The following is a 20546-nucleotide window of genomic DNA, read 5'->3' on the forward strand; positions in this document are numbered from 1 at the left end:
AAAAAAAAAAAAAAAGCAAAGAATGTAAGACTAGAGTTAGTGCAGATATTCTGTAGCTCTAGTCTGAGCTTACTGAGAGCTTCAGAAAGCTCAATTGGAAAAGGTTTGAAGTGATTGGAGGGATAGCTAGATGACCTAGTCTATGGGTTTCTCTTTCTAAGATGTGAGACCAAGGCCTGTAGTAGTTACTGGTGCCTATGATCCCTCCCCCTGTCCCTTCCAACTATAGGAGCTCTAGGGCTCTAGCATTTTCTTACTTGGCCTTCCCTCTGGGATATTTTTTTTTCTGTTTTATTATATAAACTCTCACTTTACAGTAAGGACTGATACTGTAAATGCTGCCCAGGCTGCCGGAGAATTCTCTTGCTGTGGAGGTGGGGCCTGTGCTGGCTGGAGCACAGAATTGCTGTCTCCTCTGCTATAAGGACCTTCAGTTTCAGCTCTGACTCAGCATTTTCCATTTCCTGGATCTCAACCTATTCCACAAAGTGCTGTCATTGCCAGGAACCTTCAAGTTGTCCTCCCACCACTGCTGTGAAAAGCTGTTACTTCATTTTTGACAGCTCATTTAAAACAAGATCCATCACAATAACTTTCTCTATTAGAACAGAATTTAGCCAAGTGTCTGTTTGTTTTAAATACTGTTCATATTTAGTTTATACCAAATATTCCAGAGAACTGCTTATATTCTTGCCATCCAAATATTTATGGCCAGACACTAATGACTCACTCACACCTGTATTCCTAGCTACTCAGGAAGTTGAGACTTGAGGATCGATGTTCAAAGTCAGTCCAGGCAGCAAAGTTCTGAGACTCTTTTTTTTTGGGGGGGTGAGGGGGGGTTCGGTCATTGGGCCTGAACTCTGGGCCTGGGCGCTGTCCTTCAGCTCTTCAGCTCAAGGCTAGCATTCTACCACTTGAGCCACAGCGACACTTCCGGCTTTTTTTTCCTGCTTATGTGTGCTGAGGAATCGAACCCAGGGCCTCTTGCATGCAAGGCAAGTGATCTACCACTGAGCCACCTTCCCAGCCCCTGAGACTCTTATTTCCAATTAACCACCAAAAAGCTGGAATTAGAGCTGTGGCCAAGTGGTAAATTTCCATCCTTGAGCAAAAAGCTCAGGGACAACACCCAGGGCCTGAGTTCAAGCCCCCAAACAAAACAAAAAATTTGTTTTCATTATTTTATTTTGTTCTTTACTTTTACTTTTATTTTTTTTACACAGAGTCTCACTTTGTAACCCACCTGGCCTCAAACAGGATCCTTCTGCCTCACCCTCCCAAGTAACTGGTATCATAGGCAGTACCACCTCACCTGGATTAATATTTTCCTTATGAGGTGTGTTACAATTTTACTGGCAACTCTGACTTAGGCCTCAGTTCGATAGTTCCGGAAAGAGCAAGAAGCCTCTAATTTTAGCTTCAAGCCTGGCTCTCCAACCCCTTTTGCTTGCTTACATGTATATGTGCTCTCATGCTCGATTTTTTTTCTCTATCTCTCTCTTTTTCCTCTCTCTCCCTCTCTCTCCCCCCTTATGCTCTCTCTCTCCCCCTCTCTTCCTGTCGCCCTCTCCTATCTATCTACCAACCCACTCCTCTCCCCTCCACTCTCTCACTTGCTCATTTTCCTTTCCTCTCTCCCTCACTGTTCTTTTCCTGGTATGGGGCTTGAATTTAGGGCCTTAAGCTCTTGATCAGCTTTTCTTGCTCATGGTTGGGTTGGTGCTCTACCACCTGAACCACATACCCCCATTCTGGCATTTTGCTAGTTATTTTTTATTTTGGAGAGAGTCTCAGGGACTTTTCAGCTGGGTCTGGCTTCAAATCAAACCATGATCATCAAATCTCAGTCTACTAAGTAGTTAGGAGTATAGGAATGAGCCACTGACATTCACTGTTTATGCTGGGAACCTGTCTGGGCTGTGCTCCTCCTATATAGGAGGAATAACAGGTGTGCACATTCCACTGTAGGCAGCCCTTTTTATTGATTTGGATTAAATCATTTGGACTTTTGTTTGGGCTGGCCTCTGCCCTTTATCCTCCTGATATCAAGTATTAGAAGAATTATAGTAGTGAGCTATGCCTTGCTGTGTCTAGTTTTTTATTCTAAAGCTTGAGAGGGGAAGCTGTGCCACCTGTTGGCCTCTTAAATTATGGCTTCCAAGCAGATTTCCATCAACTGAGTTTTTTTTGTGTGTGTGAATGATAACTTTCAACCTTCATGAGTTGAAACATATTCATATTTTTCAGTGGATAGATTTTGGCTAAGTTTTAAGTTTCTGTAACAAGTATGCAGTCCTTTAATTGAATTAAAATTAATACCTATATAATAGTAAATAGGTCTATATTGAACTTCATTTAACATATAACCAAGTGCTTTTTATTATGTATAGGTTAATTCCAGGTGGTGTTGCAAAGTTGAATTTCAAGAAAAACAAATGGAAACTGGTTCTAAGTTTTAAAGTATTGGTTTACAAAGTAGGCTAGAGCTGGATGGAAGCATGACTCGAGCAGTAGAGTGCCTATAACAAGCATGAAGCCTCAAATCCCAGCACTACCATAAATAGACAAACAATTAAACAATCAAATACTTCCATTTCCCTGTATTATTATCTAATAAAAACCACAGGCTTCATCAAGATTTTACCAGTTAGCTCATTGTGAAACAAAAGGGCTCCTTTAGAGCAGCTTTTACATAAATACTTGCATATTACTAGGAACTCCAGCTATCTTTTTTACTACAAGTGAATTCTGTTTTTCTGAAGAAGGCAGCCTTGTAGTACCTGTGCTCCAGTATCTGGAAAACGGGTATTCTGAGCAGAACTAAAGGAGCAGTGCATTGCCAACTCAAATGTGCAAATGGTCATTATAAAAATACAATTTCTGACTCAGTTAGTTTAGGATTGGGGCCCAATATTCCGTGTAGTCTGTGAGCCACACTCTGAGTGCAAGGTTCTAGAGGAAAGACTTATTTAGGCTTCTCATATGGGAAATCTGGGCTTGCCTGCTATGGATATTTTTTTTTTCATTCATATTCCACCCACCTAACTTTTGAAGAAGAAAGATGCCTATTTCTTTTCCCCACAATTCCTTTCTTCCACTCCCTGCCCTCTCCCTTCCTCCCCTTCTTGAACAGAGGCTGCTTAGCTTAGCAGTGGCAGGAGTCCCTCTGAGGATTTCATTTTTAAAAACCATTGAAGAGGTGTAAAGGACCCTGCTTGCAGAAAGGAAAAGGAAGAATGGCCTTCCCCAGGTCATCCCTGTCCTGAGCAGGCACCTGGGAACAATTAACTGACATAGTCTCCAGACAATGACCCAGGTAAATATCTACTAAAGACAAGCAGAATCTATACTAGTAGATATAAATCAGTATGTCGTCTTTGTTGTTGTTGTCGTTGTTGTAACTGTGTCACCAGATCTTTGTTACCTTGGAAAGGTAAACTACAGAAGTCTCCAGCACTCAGTATTTATACTTGGAATATGAGGACTGTACCTTACTTTTTGGAACCACTTTTTCCTCTAGGTAAAGTCATGAAGCTGAGCCCCAAAGCAGAAGAAGTAGCTACATTCTTTGCAAAAATGCTCGACCATGAATATACTACTAAGGAAATATTTAGGAAAAATTTCTTTAAAGACTGGAGAAAGGTATTGTATGTGGCCCATATATTAATATAGTAGCTGGCAAAAATGTTGATTGTATGTCAAATATGAAGAGGTTTTAACAAATCTCTGGTATAAAATCTGAGCTTTATGAACTATGAACTTTTTATTCTACTGAAAGTTCAGGGTTTTTTTTGTTTTTTTGTTTTTTTTAGTTTTTAGTTTTTTGTTTTAGTCTCACTATATTAATGAGGTTTCTGGACAATTAGATACTATTTCTTTCCTCTCAACTCTCATGTGGCTACAGGAAGGGGGTTATCAGATTAGGTCAAACTGAAAAACCTCAATTCCAGTTGAGCAATGGAAAGTTTACCCCTATAGGACTGTCCTGTCTTCTGTTGAAAAGGGAGATAGGAATCTGACATCCCAATCTGTCTTGATTCTTAGTTATCTGTTTTTTTATATATTTTCTGCTTTTGAAACCACAGAGACTAATTTGGGCTAGGTAGTTATTTATTTTTTTAAGTTTTTTGGTGCCAGTCTCAGGGCTTGAACTCAGGGTTTGGTTACTGTCCCTCCCATTTTTGTGTCTAAGGCTAGCATTCTAAATGAGCCACAGCTCCACTTTGGGCTTATAAAAAGTTTATTATTATTATTGTTGTTGTTGTTATTATTATCATTTAAAGTTGATGTACAGAGGGGTTACCATTTCATAAATCAGGTAACGAGTATATTTTGTAGTTAATTGGAGAGAAGAATCTCACAGCCTTCCTGCCTGAGCTGGTTCAAACTGTGATCCTCAGATCTCAACCCCATGAGCAGCTAGGGTTACAGGAATGAGCCATCAGCTCTCGACCTGGCCTAGGTAATTTTTAAACCCCACTAATGTTGGTTTGAGTACTGTGGATCAAGACTGAACTGAAGTTTATCTCCTGAACTAACTCTGAAGTCTATAGTTCATGGAGAGAAAGTGTATGAAAATATTTCCTTAATTACTAAAATAATTGATACGTATTCATGCTTCTTAAACTGATACTCATATGCCCAGGACTTGGGCCAATTTAAAGGAACTACATGAGTTCTCTGACTCACTTATAAGTTATTTAAAATATTTTTTATACCAGATTAGTATTTTACAACAGAAAAAAATAGCAAAATATATTTTTCAAATTTTACTAAAGTCAGGCACAGTGGCTCATGCCTGTAATCCTAATTGGGAGGCTAAGATTGGAGTTACCATTCAAAAAAAATGAAATCCTGTCTCAACCAATGAAATTGCTAGACATGGTATACCCATCATCCCAGCTTTGGGGGAGCACCACATAAGAAGATGGTAGTTCAATCTGGGCTAGTAGTAGAGTGACTACCTAGCAAATGTCAAGGTCTTGATTAAAACCAGAATCTAAAAAAATGAAATTGATGTTATCACCAATCAATATTACCTACCTCTCCAGTCATCCTATGTTTGTTTGTTTTTTAAAGTGCTTTACTTTAATAAAGAAACCAAAGGACATCTTAGTATATTTACATTCTTTTATCTCCTCCTTTTTGTTAAACTAGGAAATGACTAATGATGAGAAGAATACTATCACCAACCTAAGCAAATGTGATTTTACCCAGATGAGCCAATATTTCAAAGCCCAGTCGGAAGCTCGGAAACAGATGAGCAAGGAAGAAAAATTGGTACTACAGAATTTATTAAGTCTCTAGGCAATTATGGAATAGTGAATTGCTCATCTAAGTTTCTTCTTAGATTGTTGTGACACAGCATTAACTTCAGTAATTTCACATTACTCTATGCTAAAGATTTAAGATTCTCAGCTGATAAATACTAAACTTTCTTAAGGATTTTACTTAGACTAAAAATTGTGAATGAGCACTTTCGTTACATTAGCTCAGAACCCTAGTGTTCCATTGACTCAAACAGCAGCAGTCAGTAGCTTCACTAGTATGATATTTAACGATGGGGAAACCTGTCCTACCAAGGCCTTTTGATCCTCTTGAGACAGGTGAAATAATGCTGGCCACGAGCCTCTGTTTTTTTTGTGCTGGAATCTAGTGCCATACTGATCCATCTGCATTTCACAGTCTTGGCCATTATCATTGCTAAAGGATTTTTCCAGTATCTATCTCATTTTCTTCTACAGGCTGCCTGTTTTTATACAGATATATCTACTTATATTCTATTCCCTCTGGCTCCTTTTTATGCAGCAGTGTCAGAGACTAGTAGTTGCAGTTGTATGGCCCTCAAGCCTAGAATACTCTATCTAGAAAATGTTGCCAAGCCCTGACCTAGAGAAATCCAGACTTGGGTTTTATTTTTTCCAAGGAGTTATGGATATTAAGTTATTCTTTGTTCTTTAAGGCCCTGTAGATTCATTATTTTAAAAGACTTGTATGTCTATATATAATTTAGGCCATTGAATATTCTTTTAGTCCTTAGATTAAAAATTATTGAATTAGTATAAGAATGATAATTGTTTCAGACTTAGGTTAGGTTTAAATGGTGTTTTAAAACTTAAAAGCTTTGTTTTTGGAATACTTATCCATGTATACAGAGAGTTTTGTTTGAACCCATAACTGAAATCTTATTCTAGGTAGATTGGCTTGTGTGGGGGGGGGCGTTGTTATAAATTAGAAAAATCCACTAGAACTTTTCCTTTGAGTTATTTCTTAGTGAATTTTAGACTTTATATTGACCTTTCTCCTATAAGTAAGAGCAGTAATTTTGAACACCCATTAAATACTTCCTTACTATATTCCAGAAAATCAAAGAAGAAAATGAAAAATTACTGAAAGAATATGGCTTCTGTATTATGGATAACCACAAAGAGAGGATTGCCAACTTCAAGATAGAACCTCCTGGGCTTTTCCGTGGCCGTGGTAACCACCCTAAGATGGGCATGCTGAAAAGAAGGATCATGCCTGAGGACATAATCATCAACTGTAGCAAGTGAGCACAAAGTTCATCAAACTCTGTGGCCAGAAATTAGGTGGAAGGCTTTCTTCATTGCCAGTGCTTTGGACTGGAAACACTTAAGAACAGCATGGTCTATTTCCATGGCTAGGTCTCCAAGTATTTTACAGGATTGACTTGTAAGGAGGAAACTTGGACATAAATATTTAGTAGCTGACCTCCACTTAAACTATGAAAGGTGAAATTGTTTCTCACTTTGATTTCACTGTCTACTTGTTTGGTTATTTCCACAGAGATGCCAAGGTTCCATCTCCTCCCCCAGGCCATAAGTGGAAAGAGGTCCGACATGATAACAAGGTTACTTGGTTGGTTTCCTGGACAGAGAATATCCAGGGTTCCATTAAATACATCATGTTGAATCCCAGTTCACGAATCAAGGTAAGAGGGAAGCTAAGGCTGTACCAGTGGGAAGCTGATAATCTTCTTATTGAAATGTAATGTTCTTGTCATCTAGACTTACTTAGACAGAAACACTCTGCACTAAAAGGAGGCAAATACTTTTAAGGTTAGCATTATCTAAATACCTGTCTAAGATGGGATCCATTTTTTGTGTACATTGTAATCTTATCAAGTCACAAATACTGAAATCCCAGTATTTGCCAGGCACAGAGTGCTTGGTGCTTGAATTGTGTTGTTTAACATTTCAGGTGCAGTCCTAGCCTTCACAGTCCCTGCTTGCTGTCCCTTGAGCACAGTATGATTGAAGATTGTTATGAACATCCTTTTGTTTTGTTGTTGTTATTGTTTGGGTTTTGGTGTGAGTATTGGGCTTGAACTTAGTGCCTTGCGCTCTCGGTTTGCATGCTCATGGCAGATATTCTACCACTTGAGCCATGCCTTCATTCTTGCATTTTGTTAGTTAATTCAAGATGCAATCTTACAGATTGTACTTCTGGCTGTCTTTGAACTGCAGTTTTCCAGGTCTCAACCTCCTGATTAGCTAGCACTACAGGCAGGAGCCACTGATGCCCAGTTCCTCTTCTCATTTTTATTGGCACTTAGGATGAGAATTTTTCTCTAAATCTAGAGAAAAGATGTTAAATCTAGAGTCTTATATACTCTTCTGACTTTTTTTTCTTTTTTGTTGATTGTGGGGCTTGACCTCTGAGCCCGGGTGCTGTCCCTCAGCTCTTCAGCTCAAGCTAGTGCTCTGCCACTTGAGCCACAGCACCACTTCTGGTTTTCTGGTTTATTAGAGATAAGAGTTTCATGGACTTTCCTGCCCGGGTTGGCTTTGAACCATGATCCTCAGCCTCCTGAGTAGCTAGGGCTACAGGCGTGAACCACCAGGGCCCAGCTCTCTTCTGACTTTTTTGTCTTAGCCAGGTGGGTTCTCCCAGGACCAGATGGGTTGATACATGTGAAAACCACCATAAATTATGTTATATACATGTGTGGTGGGGTTTATTGATTGACAAGTAATTGAAAAGCAAAACTGTGTTGGGATCTCGTTTGTCAGCTTGCTGTACCTGCTTTGGCTATTTCTAGTAACTTTCCTTTGACATGCTGTAATCCTTTTATTTTTTGGTCAGTCATGGGGCCTGAACTCTGGACTGGGGCGCTGTCCCTCAGCTCTCCAGCTCAAGGCTCTACCACTTGAGCCATGTGCCACTTCTGGCTTTTTCTGCTTATGTGGTGCTGAGGAATCAAACCTGGGGTCTTATGCATGCAAGGCAAGCACTACCACTGGAGCCACCTTCCCAGCCCAGACACACTATAATCTTGAACAGTGATCTTAAAAAAAGATAGGGATGTAAAAGAGGTAACAAAATTATCAACTAGCTAGGTGCTGGTGGTTCCACACCTGTAATCCTAGCTATTCAGGAGGCTGACATCTGAGGATCTGGTGTTGTGGCTCAAGTGGTAGAGCTCTCGCCTTGAGCTGAAGAGCTCCCAGACAGTGCCCAGGCCCAGAGTTCAAGCCCCGACTGACCCCTTCCCCTCCTCCCAAAAAATTATCAACTAGTAAAACATCATGAATGTACTAATGTTACTAGTGCTAAGGTTTATGTATATTTTATACCACAATAAATTATCAAGTTAATGAATATTGTATTACTATTAAAAATTATTTTTATATAAGTTGACATCTGATTCTTTTTTGTTGTTGGTGGTGGTGGTCATGGTGCTTGAAGTCAGCCTGGGCACTGTCCCTGAGCTCTTCTGCTCAAGGCTAGCATTCTACTACTTGTAGCCCCACCCCCCCCCTCCACTTCGGGTTTTTGAGTAGTTAATTGGAGATAAGATTCTCAAGGACTTTTCTTCCTGGGCTGGCTTTGAACCACGATCCTCATATCTCTGCCTCCTGAACAGCTAGAATTACATGCATGAGCCACTGGCCCCCAGTGACATTTGATTCTCTAACCAGTATATACTTGTTACATACTTACTTCTTCGCCATTCTGTAGATGAATAAACTTAACCTGTAGGAGTTAAACAAAAACTTACCTAAGATCTGATATCTGGTAACAGTGACTTTGATCTTCTTAGATTCTAAGCTCTTTAGTTTCCTTATACTTTCTTATTTTATTTTATTTTATTTGTGAAGATACTGTACAGAGGGGTTACAATTACATGGGCAGGATAATGCGTACATTTCTTACCAAGCATTGCAGCTTCCTCCTTTTGTTTACCCTTCACATCCCTTAGTTTCCTTATACTTTCCTGCGATATCTTGCTGCCAAACTGCGGCCAGCCAAGATTTATAGGCTTGGCGTAAACACATTCTCTTTATAAACTGTCCATAAATGTTGCAAAGCAGATGCTAAAGGTACCATTTGAGAATATACTAGACTTGGTTGCTGTCATCTGGGGTTCATGAAAAGCTGTCTTGAGGTAAATAAGAATTGAATAGGAAAGAGTTAGAAGAGTTTTCCAGTGAAATACCCGAGGTAAGAAAAAGCTTGGTAGTTTTGAGGACATAAAGAAAGCAGCATTGTGGTAGATAACATATGGTGAGCAAAAAGAGTGTAAGAAGAGGCTATGGGGGGGAGGGGGAGGTTGAGCCAGATCTTTAGCTCTTACTAAGTCCAAAAGGAAGCCACTTAACCTAGATTTTAAAGAGGCAAATAATATCAGACTCGTAACATAATTGATTGTTCAGACTGCTATGTTGTAGAGACCAGTTTGAACACAAACAAGAAGTTGTGAAACCAATAGAAGGTAGTTGCAATCCCTGCAAAAAAAGATGATGACCCAGATAGACCATGGCAGTGGGGATGGAGAGAAGTGAACAGATCATACATATGGTGTATGCCGCTCAGAAAATTGTGATCCTTGTTTGGTGGGTCAGGTGGAACATCTCAAGAGTAGAAAGCCCAGACAGTTTTATCCATACAACACTGCTCTACACAGTAAATATTTGTGCAAGTTTCTAGGTGTTGATTATGGTAGGAAACTTAGAAGTCACCTAGAGGTAGTAGGCCCTACTCGGAATTACTACCCAAGATAGTATGTCTGACTTTAAAAGCCAACTGGGATGGATCTCAAGAGGAGTCATTACAGACCTCCAGGGGTGATAGCATTGTGCACATGACCTCTTGAACTCTCAATCTTCTCTTAGACTGTCTTCTACTCAGTATAACAATGACATATTCAAAGGTTGGAATTTGACAACGCACTGAATAGTTTTTAACTTTGCATTACCATCCAGAGATGTCAGTCCTTTAGATAAATATAAGATACAAGAATTAGGGGTTTGGGGCTGGGAAAAGTTACTAGTTTTGGTGTCAGAGATTCTTAAATTCTTCCTTACGATTATGCCATGTAGTAACCTTACAATACTCTCTGCCTCCCTGAGATTTCTTGAAAATTTTCCCCTTTCCTTGTCTTTCTTACTCAATATTTTTATAATCTTTGCTTATGAGTCTGTTCCCATTCAACATACTAACAAAAATATTTGCTCGGTTGCTTAGTTTTTTTCCATACGTTTTAGTCTTTCATTAGCTTTAGAATCAAAATTTCAAGCTTATACCAAAAGTTTTCGCATTTTCTTTAAAAAGGGTGGTGGGGGGCTGGCAATGTGGCTTAGTGGTAGAGTGCTTGCTTGCCTGACATGCATGAAGCCCTGGGTTTGATTCCTCAGTACCACATAAACAAAAAAAGCCAGAAGTGGAGCTGTGGCTTAAGTGGTAGAGTCCTAGCCTTGGGCAAAAGAAGCTCATGGACAGTGTCCAGGTCCTGAGTTTAAGTCCACCCCATGACTGGCCAAAAAATAATAAAAGTCTTCCCAGAGACATTGTTTCTCTCAATCTTATCAAGGAACACTTATAAATATGTAAGCAAAAAATGGTATTTGATGTGCTCCTTGTAATTACATGTTTTAGTCTTTGGTTCTGTATCTTTGACAGCTCTATCAAACTGAATGGTTGTCTTAAACTTAATGGAATTGAGAATTAGAAGAAAACTACAGTTGGTCACAGATGGGCAATGGACCTATGCTGCTGATATGAGAGCAATGTTGATGCCCTTTGTGTTGACAGAAGTCAGTTCTGGGATGTGCTTTCTGTGCTCTTCCCAAGAGATGAGCATTTTACAGGATGATAGTCTAAAAGCTTTCTTTGCAATTTGACAGGACTAGTTGTGCTCGACAGTGAAAATGGGGCAGGATGTCTTCTCCATGGGTTAGTGCCCTAGACTTTCTCTTCAGCTCTGCCTTTTCAACCATGCTTAAGTTCAAGTTCTTGCTGTTTGTTTCAGAGCTCTAAACTTGAATATTCAAAATTATTTGTACTCATTTGTCCTAAAGTAATCCACCTTTGGGGTTGGGTCTTTGCAGGGTGAGAAAGACTGGCAGAAATACGAGACTGCTAGACGGCTGAAAAAGTGTGTGGACAAGATCCGAAACCAGTACCGAGAAGACTGGAAATCCAAAGAGATGAAAGTCCGGCAGAGAGCTGTAGCACTCTACTTCATTGACAAGGTACCCACAATAAAAATACTCTTTTATATCACAACCCAGTGCATGCGTGCACACACACACACACACATACACACACGCGCGCGCGCGCGCATTTGTATGTAACTGAATCAAAAGTTACACAAACCATTACTTAATTTTACTATGAGCAGTGAGACATATTTCTACCTTATTTCATTCTTTTAGGAAAGTTGATGTTTATAATTCATAACCAACTACTAATTTATCACAACTACTATTTGAAAGACAATCCTATAATCATCTTTTTTTTTTGGTTGGATTTGGGGCTTGAACTCAGGGCCTGGGTGCTGTCCCTGAGTGCTTTCACTCAAGGCTAATCTCTACCACTTTGAACCACAGCTCCACTTGTGGTTTTTTGGTGGTTAATTGGAGTTAAGAATTTCCTGTCTGGGCTGGCTTTGAACCATAGTCCTTAGATCTCAGCCTCCTCACCCAACAGTGCTGTAGATCTCTAATTTCTTAGTACTGTTAATTTTTGCATTGCTTGTATTTTGGCACAAATTCTCAATTATAGCAGAATTAAGACATTAGGTTTTTTGTTTATTTCTTGCCAGTTATGTGGCTTGAACTCAAGGCTTTGCACTTGATTAATGAGCTCATAGCTGTCACTTGACACTTTAGCCATGACTCCAATCTAGCAGTTTGCTAGTTAATTGGAAATGAGATTTTACTGTCTGTGTTAACGTTGAATTTTTTTTCCCTCATCGTCTTACTCTTCTGAGTTGTTAGGATTAAAGGTATGAGCCACTAACAGCTAACCGAAGACTAGGTGTTTTTTTGTTTTTGTTTTTTAGTGTAATTGCCTTGAATAGAAATAGTCCCTCATTATTTTAAGTGTTATTTCCTTTTTTGTTTTGTTTTCTTCCTCTGTTTCCATTTCTGAGAGTAGAGAAGCTTGGATCTTTGAATATAGTACCCTTCTGGATTTCATAAAAGTCATACTGCAGAAGCTAAAGTTTCCAGGCCATGCAGACTGATGCACTCTGTCCTTGAGAAGAATTAGGATTTTCTAGACAGCTTGTGAGGTACACTGGCTCGCATCTTTCATGCTAACCTTTTTTTTTCCCCCCTCTCCCTTGGACAGCTTGCTCTGAGAGCAGGCAATGAGAAAGAAGAAGGAGAAACAGCAGATACTGTGGGTTGCTGTTCACTTCGTGTGGAGCACATCAATCTGCATCCAGAATTGGATGGTCAGGAATATGTGGTAGAGTTTGACTTCCTTGGGAAGGACTCAATCAGATACTATAACAAGGTCCCAGTTGAGAAACGAGTAAGTGAAGGTGGCTCTGTGCTTCCTAGACTACCTTTTCATTTCTTTGTCCATTTAAATATTTTTTGTGTGCTCTGCACTTTGCTTGGAACTAACCTGCAAGAATGACATGAAAGAGAGAGAAAAAGTATTTGGTTTGCTGTGCATCCTTTAAGTTAGTCCTTCTTCCCATTCCTGTGATACTTTCTCTGGGAATGATAGGTAGCCTTAGAGCAGTATTCAGTATTCAACAAAGTCTGAAGCAGAAAGTTGCCCTTGAAGCACACTCAATGTGTGATTGGCCTCCACTATATTTTGTTTTAATGATTTAGTCATGTTGTAGCATCAGCTGGTTATCTTGCACATTTTTTACCTTGTGTCTTTGCTCAGCTTCGCCCCACATCCTTAGTAAAAAAAAAGTAACATTTTAGTCTCCAAGTCTAGCCTCATCACAGTAGAGGTTTCTGTAGCTCCACAGTCCTGTCCCAATCTTTGAACCAACAGAGAACTAGAGCCCATTAGATAACATGTATATCAATATTAAATGTATTCAACTGCTAAGTATGATGTGACTTCATTCTTGGGAAGCACACAGTAAAGTGTCTAGGATTAAAAGTTATACAATATGCACCCACAACTGACTTGGAACAGATAATTGTGTATGTACATACCTAATACACGTGACTAAGTAAAGGATGTATGGGTAGTCCTTGTGCCTTTTCTCTTTTTTGAAAGTGTTTGTGAGTCTGAAATATATTTCTAAAGTAAAGCTTGCAAAGAGATTATTGATTAGATTTCACTTACTTCTTTTAGGTTTTTAAGAACTTGCAACTATTTATGGAGAACAAGCAGCCCGAGGATGATCTTTTTGATAGACTCAATGTGAGTGGACACCGCACAGAGCTAGAAGAAGTCCAAGTTGGGCTTGGGCCCTTTCTCCTGTCTTACGGCATTTTAATGTACTCTTTGTCCCTTTGGGCATACAGCAGATCTCTTGCCTGTTTCAGATCACTGCTTAAGCCTCCAGGCAAGGACTAGATGAGCCCTGCCTTGTATCCTCCCTTGTTCCCTGCAGAGCCTTCCCTGAGCTGGTTGCCCAGCCACCTCTGCTGTAGACCCAGGACTCTCCTCTGATACCTTAATTGGGAAGTTCTTAATAGGGGAGGATAAATTTGCTTTATTAACAGATTAAAGTACTTTTATCTTGGAATATAGGATGTTCTCCTTTTTCTAACTTCCTACTTGAAGGGAGTAAACTTGACAAGATTGTGACATGTACCTCAATCCCAATATCTTAACATCTTGTCTCCTGCAGACTGGTATCCTAAATAAACATCTTCAGGATCTCATGGAAGGCTTGACAGCTAAGGTATTCCGCACGTACAATGCCTCTATCACACTACAGCAGCAGCTAAAAGAACTGACAGCCCGTAAGTATGCTTGGCCACCCAGGCTGTCTACACCTCTGCTGGTAGAGTCAGTATCCTTGCTTAATTAGCTAAGTCCCATATTAGATCTTCTTTTTCACCTCATTATTGTGAACATAAACTTTTCTCCCCCTGGCTTCTAATAGAGAGCTAAAGCTTAGTTATATAAACATTGAATCAGGGGATGGAGGCATGACTTAGTTATTAGAGTGCTAGTCAATAAGTGAAAATGGCAGGTGCCAAGGTTTGGAGTACCACTGGTCTTGGACCTAAAAAAAAAAATTAAAAGAAATAACCATTGTTGCTGAGCGCTGGTGACTTACACCTATAATCTTAGCTACTCAGAAGGCTGAGATCTGAGGATCGCAGTTCAAACCCAGCCTGGGCAGGAAAGTCCCGTGAGAGTCTTATCTCCAATAAACCACCAGGAAACCGGAAGTGGTGCTGTGGCTCAAGTGGTAGCACTAGCCTTGAGCTGAAGAGCTGAGGGGCAGCACCCAGGCCCAAAGTTCAAGGCTCACGTCCAACAAAGAAAGGAAGGAAGGGAGGGAGGGAAGAAGAGAAAGAGGGAAAGGAAAGAAGAATGGAACCATTGAATTGGTGCTTTTCCTTCCCCATTCTAACTTACAGATTAAATTCAAGGAATGTGAACAGGAGCTTTCCATCTGCTTTGAAAGCTCACAGGGTGAAGACAGTGCTATAATGCCCTGTTACATTGGAGAATAAAGTTGTCATGGTTATCACAATAATGTAGGAGCAAATCTTTCCTAAGGATTCTGTTCATCTCCCCAATCTTTCCATAAGAATAAGCAGTGTTTTTTAAATATCCTCAGGCTCCTTGCCATGAACTCTTGGGTTCAGTCACCACTGAATTTCTAAGTTCTTTTGGAAATTTGTCTAATGGTCTTTAGACTATACAGAAAATATAAGATCCATGTTGAGGTTCAGAATTGTAGGGTAGAAATGTAAGGAATGCTACATAGCACAAGTAAAAATTTGTTTTGGATGACATAATTTTTCTTTCTAAAACATAAAGGCACTGATGGCTCCTACCTCTAATTCTAGCTATTGAGGAAGCTGAGATCTTAGGATTGCAGTTCAAAGCCAGCCTGGGCAAGAAAGTATCTGAGACTCTTTTATCTCCAATTCACCCAAAAATTGGAAGTAGAGCTGTGGTTCAAAGTGGTAGAGCACTAACTGCGGGCAAAAAAGTTCAAGATAGTGCCCAGGCTGAGTTCAAGTCCGCAACTGACAAAAAATAATAAAGTAGCTGGGCACCCTGTAATCCTAGCTACTTAGGAGGCTGAGATCTGAGGATCGAGGTTCAAAGCCAGCCCAGGCAGGAAATTCGGTGAAACTCTTAATCTCTAGTAAACCACCAGAAAACCAGAAGTGGCACTGTAGTTCAAGTGGTAGCGTGCTAGCCTTGAGCTAAAATGCTGAGGGACAGCGCTCAGGCCCAGAATTCAAGCCTCACTACTGACAAAAAAAAATAATAATAATAATAACATATACTGTCTTCTGTCTTTAAAATGTAAAATTTTAAGGTCCTCTCATTTTACTCTCTACCAACTTCCCTAGTTACATACATGTTCCTACTCTGAAGTAATGGGGATAGAATCAGAGCATCAAAACTGTCTACCACTTGATCCATGGCTCCAATCCTTTTTGTTTGTATTTTGTTTTTGAGACTAGGATCTCACTAATTTTGCACAGGCTGGTCTTGAACTCATGATCCTTCACCCTCCATTACCTGAGATTATATACATGCACTATCAGGCCCAGCCCCTATTCTACATTTCCTTTATAGGCTATATTAGGTGGTTAAGTAAATGACCAAACTCCTGGAGTAAAAGAAGTTGCATATTTCATTGTACTGTTAAAAAGACAAGACAAGCTATGGCTCAAGTGGAAAATCAGAGCCTTGAGCTGAATTGTTCAGGAACAGCTCCCAGGCCTAGAGCTCAAGCCCCACGACTGACCAAAAAAAAAGAAAGAAAGGGAGATCTTTCATGTGATTGTTTCTAACATATTTATAAGATTATGTCTTTGTTGCCTTGTATGTCCCTCCCCCACGGTATAACCCCTGCTTTCACTATATATGATGTTGGTATATGTGGAGGGGAAGGGAAAAAAACAAATTGTTAAAACAGGGATACAGGAGGACCCATTGCAATAATGAGATGTATAAGTCGTTATGTCGAAAAACGAACTTTACAACTTTGGTGGGAGGGATGGGCGTGGGGGAGAATACGAAGGGATGGGAAGGGGGAACAAAGCAGGAGGCTACAATGCTTGATAAGAAATGTGTTCATGGGGCTGGGAAGCTGGCTCAGTGGTAGAGTGCTTGCCTTGCATGCCTGAGGCCCTGAGTTCAATTCCTCAGCACCACATAAGCAAAAAAGAAAAAAGCCGAAAGTGGCTCTGTAGCTCAAGTGGTAGAGTGCTAACCTTGAGCTGAAGAGCTGAGGGACAGCGCCCAGGCCCAGAGTTCAGGCCCCACGACTGGACCCAAAAAAAAAGAAATGTGTTCATTATCTTACCCATGTAATTGTAACCTCTCTGTCCAGTATTTTCACAATAAAAATATATTTAAAAAAATAAAGAGACAAGACAAGTGCAATGGGACTCTTAACATTCCCAGTTACTTGAATAGCTGAGGCAGAATTGTTGGGGGCCAATCTGGGCTATACAGTAGACCAGGTCTCAAAGAAATATATTACAGAGGTCCAGAATTGTTCTTGTGATAGAAATTCACCTGGCTTACATGGAAACTTCTTGCTGTACTTTTTTTATGACCATTGACTCATGCTTTGGAAGAAATTTGAGTAAGATAAAAGCCAATAATATTTTGTAGATAAATTCCCGAGGAAGACAGTCATGTACACACTCTTAGTATACAAACTGACCCTTTTACTGTCATGTTTTCTTTACAGCGGATGAGAACATCCCAGCAAAGATTCTTTCTTATAACCGTGCCAATCGAGCTGTTGCAATTCTTTGTAACCATCAAAGGGCACCACCAAAAACTTTTGAGAAGTCTATGATGAACTTGCAGTCTAAGGTATCTCATGTTTGAATGGTGGGGTAGCAAATCTTGTTGGCTCTGGGATGATCAGCTGAACATGAGAGGCTTTTATAATCTGGCTTCTGGGATGGGAAAACAATATGAGAAAGGTCCATGTTAAAGATAAATAAAGGGTCATAATGATACTAGTGGTGAATATCAGGGTATAGGTCGTTCTGGAAGTCTTTGTGCTGAGAACACAAGTTCTGTTTTACAATGCTCATTTTGATGCTTTTTTTTTTTTGCCAGTCTTGGGGCTTGAACTTAGGGCCTGGGCATTGCCCCTGAGCTGATTTTTACTTAAGCTAGCACCCCAGCTCTTGAGCCATGGCTTTTTCTGTTTAATATGGTACGGAGAAATCGAATGTAGGGCTTCATGCAAGCTAGGCAAGCATTCTACCACTAAGCCAAATTCCCAGCCCTTGATGGACTTTTTTTTTTTTTTTTTGTCGGTTGTGGGGCTTGAACTCTGGGCCTCAGTGCTGTCTGTCCCTCAGCTCTTCAGCTCAAGGCTAGTGCTGTATCACTTGAACTATAGTGCCACTTCCGTTTTTCTGGTGGTTTATTGGAGATAAGAGTTTCACGGACTTTGCTGCCTGGGCTGGCTTTGAACTGTGATCCTCAGATCTCAGCCTCCTGAGTAGCTAGGATTACAGGTGTGAGCCACCGGCTCCCGGCTTTTGATGCACTTTTTAACTACTAATTTTCCCCCTTATTTTACATGAGAAAAATACATTGTCTGGGCTGGGGATATAGCTCAGTGAAAGAGAATTTGCCTGGTATGTGTAAGGCCCTGGATTACATCCCCAGTACTACAAAAATATGTAGTAATTTTTTTTAATCATGTTACCAGTGTCCCCAAATACAACATTTCTCAGTCATAGAGCCTACCTTGTACAGTTTGCACAAGGCCCTGTGGGTTTCATCCTCAGTGCTGCAGAGACAAGGGAGGGGGGGTTACTTTTCTAAATTAAGTTGGTTCAAAATAAAAAGATGGTGAAACAGTGATATTTAAGTCCTCCATATTCCTAGCAGTGTTTTTATTTTTGTGCATTGCACATGAATCATGTTTTTATATAGTTCATCAAACATCTGTTGATATTGGCTGTTGTGTGCCCTGTGGGGAGAGACTGATGTTCAAACAAGTCTGTTTCTACTTTCATGTAACTTTTCCTCTCTCTTCATTCTGCCTGGCATTGAGCATTTCCCTCCTAAGTCTGTGGTGATTCTAATAGTTACTGCAAATTTTGAGGTAATAATGGACATAAATGATACCCTAAGAACTCTGCAACTATAATGTATGATAGTATCATATTGGTGATAGTCAGAGGTGCTTAACGTTCTATGGTGTGTTTCCCTCATTTATAATTGAAGAAGAAATACTAAATGACAATTATGATTAATTAAAGTATAGATGTAATTTTTTTCCTGTTTATACAATTCTTTACTGGGATGAGGAGTTTTTACTATATAAGTAGATGACTTTAGGCTTAGAATATTTTCCTTCTGCAGAAATGTTAAGATAAATACCCAGGAGATCAAAGGCACACACACACACCATAGTTTATGCTATAGATGCCTTCTGGCTTTTCTGAAGAAGGGATGGCTGTATGAACAAGGAGTGACCATACCTCTACAGACCTCTTGAATCCCTGATCACAGCATTAGCCATCCTACAAACCACTCATTCTAACAGTTGCCCTTTGCTGCCACTATGTTAAAGGGCAGTCATCTGGTATTGTCTACTTTCCTCTTGTTATCATTCCACACCAGAATTCAAAGCACACATGTTCAGGTGCTGTTTATCCAATTCAAGAGATCCTCCCTAGAGCATGTGGAGGTCATTTGTTGTTCTCACTCTGGAACCACTGTTTGGGCAGCTCAGGCTGCCTGCCAGACGAGTCCTCCAAGCCCAGGAACCTTCTACTATGTACCCACAAAGCAAACACACACCCATTTGCCAAGGGAATCAATGGAGTCTTTGATGCTTGAGTGAATTAGACATACCCTGCCAATTTAGCATTCATAGAAATGGTTAAAAGATTGAGGTTTGCTGCATTTCTAGCCTAAGAAGAATCTGCCTCATGGTGTCTGTGATGCTTTTGTGTATAGAATCAGTTCCTTTAACTTCGCTTTGGATTTCAACATAGATGTTGGAAGTAAGCCACTCATAGGAAAACATACTTAACAATTTTCTCACAATGGTAGTCTCTGTTTCTCTACTTGGGCTGTGTGTGTGTCTGTGTGTATCTAATGAAAAAAAAGCTCCATGAACAGCAGGCCAATGTGTATGAGGCAAGCATGTATTTACTCTAGGATGCCCTCTTGACTATAGGTCAGCGGGGTGACCACAGGGAGGCTGTTCTCCTGCCCTGTCGGCACAAGCTCACTGACTTATACTCTAGCCCCAAGGTATTATCTGCTGGTATCTCTAAGCAAACTCTTAAGAGGAATTTATTTTCCAGGGGGGGGCTTTAAGGAGTTCCAACAAGCATGGAATAGGAGGCGGTCTCTCTCTCCCCCCCCCCTCTCTCTCATCGGTCATGGGGCTTGAACTCGGCCTGGGCACTGTCCCTGAGCTCTTCAGTTCAGGGCGAGCACTCTTACCACTTGAGCCTCAGCACCACTTCTAGTTTTCTGGTGGCTAATTGGAAGTAAGAGGCTCACAGACTTTCCTGCCCAGGCTGACTTAGAATGGCGATCCTCAGGTCTCAGCCTCCTGAGTAGCTAGGTTTACAGGTATGAGTCACCAGCTCCTGGCTCTCTTCTGTTATATAGATGAATTCTGTAAGGTTTCCTTTGGGAAAAACACTCCACATCTAAAAATGTTTTTACACCTCTGCTTTTGAGAGATACTGAATGTCCTCACCTCAGTCTTCTCTTTAATCTTTTAATTTTCATTGTTCTCTGTTTTTTAGTTTCCTGGACATTCTCTTCAGTGTATCTTTTTTTCCTTTCTTTTCTTTAGGCTGGCAACTCTTTCTCAAACCGCTGGCAGAAAATAAGGAATGAGAAGGGCTCATTCATCCTTAAGAGTTTCTCCTATAATGTTCTTGTAACTTAGTATAAAACCTGGCATTGGGCTGGGATGGAGCTCAGTGGCAAAGTGCTTGCCTAGCAAGTGCAACCTCCTGGGTTCGATCCCCAGTACCAAAAAAAAAAAAAGAAAAAAAAAAAAAACAGTTAAAAAAAAAACAAAACCTGGCAGCCAGATTTAAAGCCCAACAGCAGGAAATGCATTTTCAACCATCATAGCAATGATAATTGTCACTCAAAAAGAGTTACTG

General features: G+C 40.2%; 1 protein-coding gene across 1 annotated transcript in view; it reads left to right on the top strand.

The window, feature by feature from the left end:
• The window catches only part of Top1 (topoisomerase (DNA) I), a 56485-nt gene that overhangs the window by 31523 nt on the left and 4416 nt on the right, over positions 1-20546 (top strand). Inside the window, exons 9-17 of the mRNA XM_013010708.1 lie at positions 3524-3645; positions 5161-5283; positions 6366-6553; positions 6811-6955; positions 11355-11498; positions 12601-12786; positions 13579-13647; positions 14081-14195; positions 17129-17256. Of these exons, the coding sequence (XP_012866162.1) occupies positions 3524-3645; positions 5161-5283; positions 6366-6553; positions 6811-6955; positions 11355-11498; positions 12601-12786; positions 13579-13647; positions 14081-14195; positions 17129-17256 (1220 nt within the window). The remainder of the gene's footprint in view (positions 1-3523; positions 3646-5160; positions 5284-6365; positions 6554-6810; positions 6956-11354; positions 11499-12600; positions 12787-13578; positions 13648-14080; positions 14196-17128; positions 17257-20546) is intronic.

This window comes from Dipodomys ordii, unplaced genomic scaffold (genome assembly GCF_000151885.1).
Source record: "Dipodomys ordii isolate 6190 unplaced genomic scaffold, Dord_2.0 Scaffold13, whole genome shotgun sequence".
NCBI classification, from domain to species: Eukaryota; Metazoa; Chordata; class Mammalia; order Rodentia; family Heteromyidae; genus Dipodomys; species Dipodomys ordii.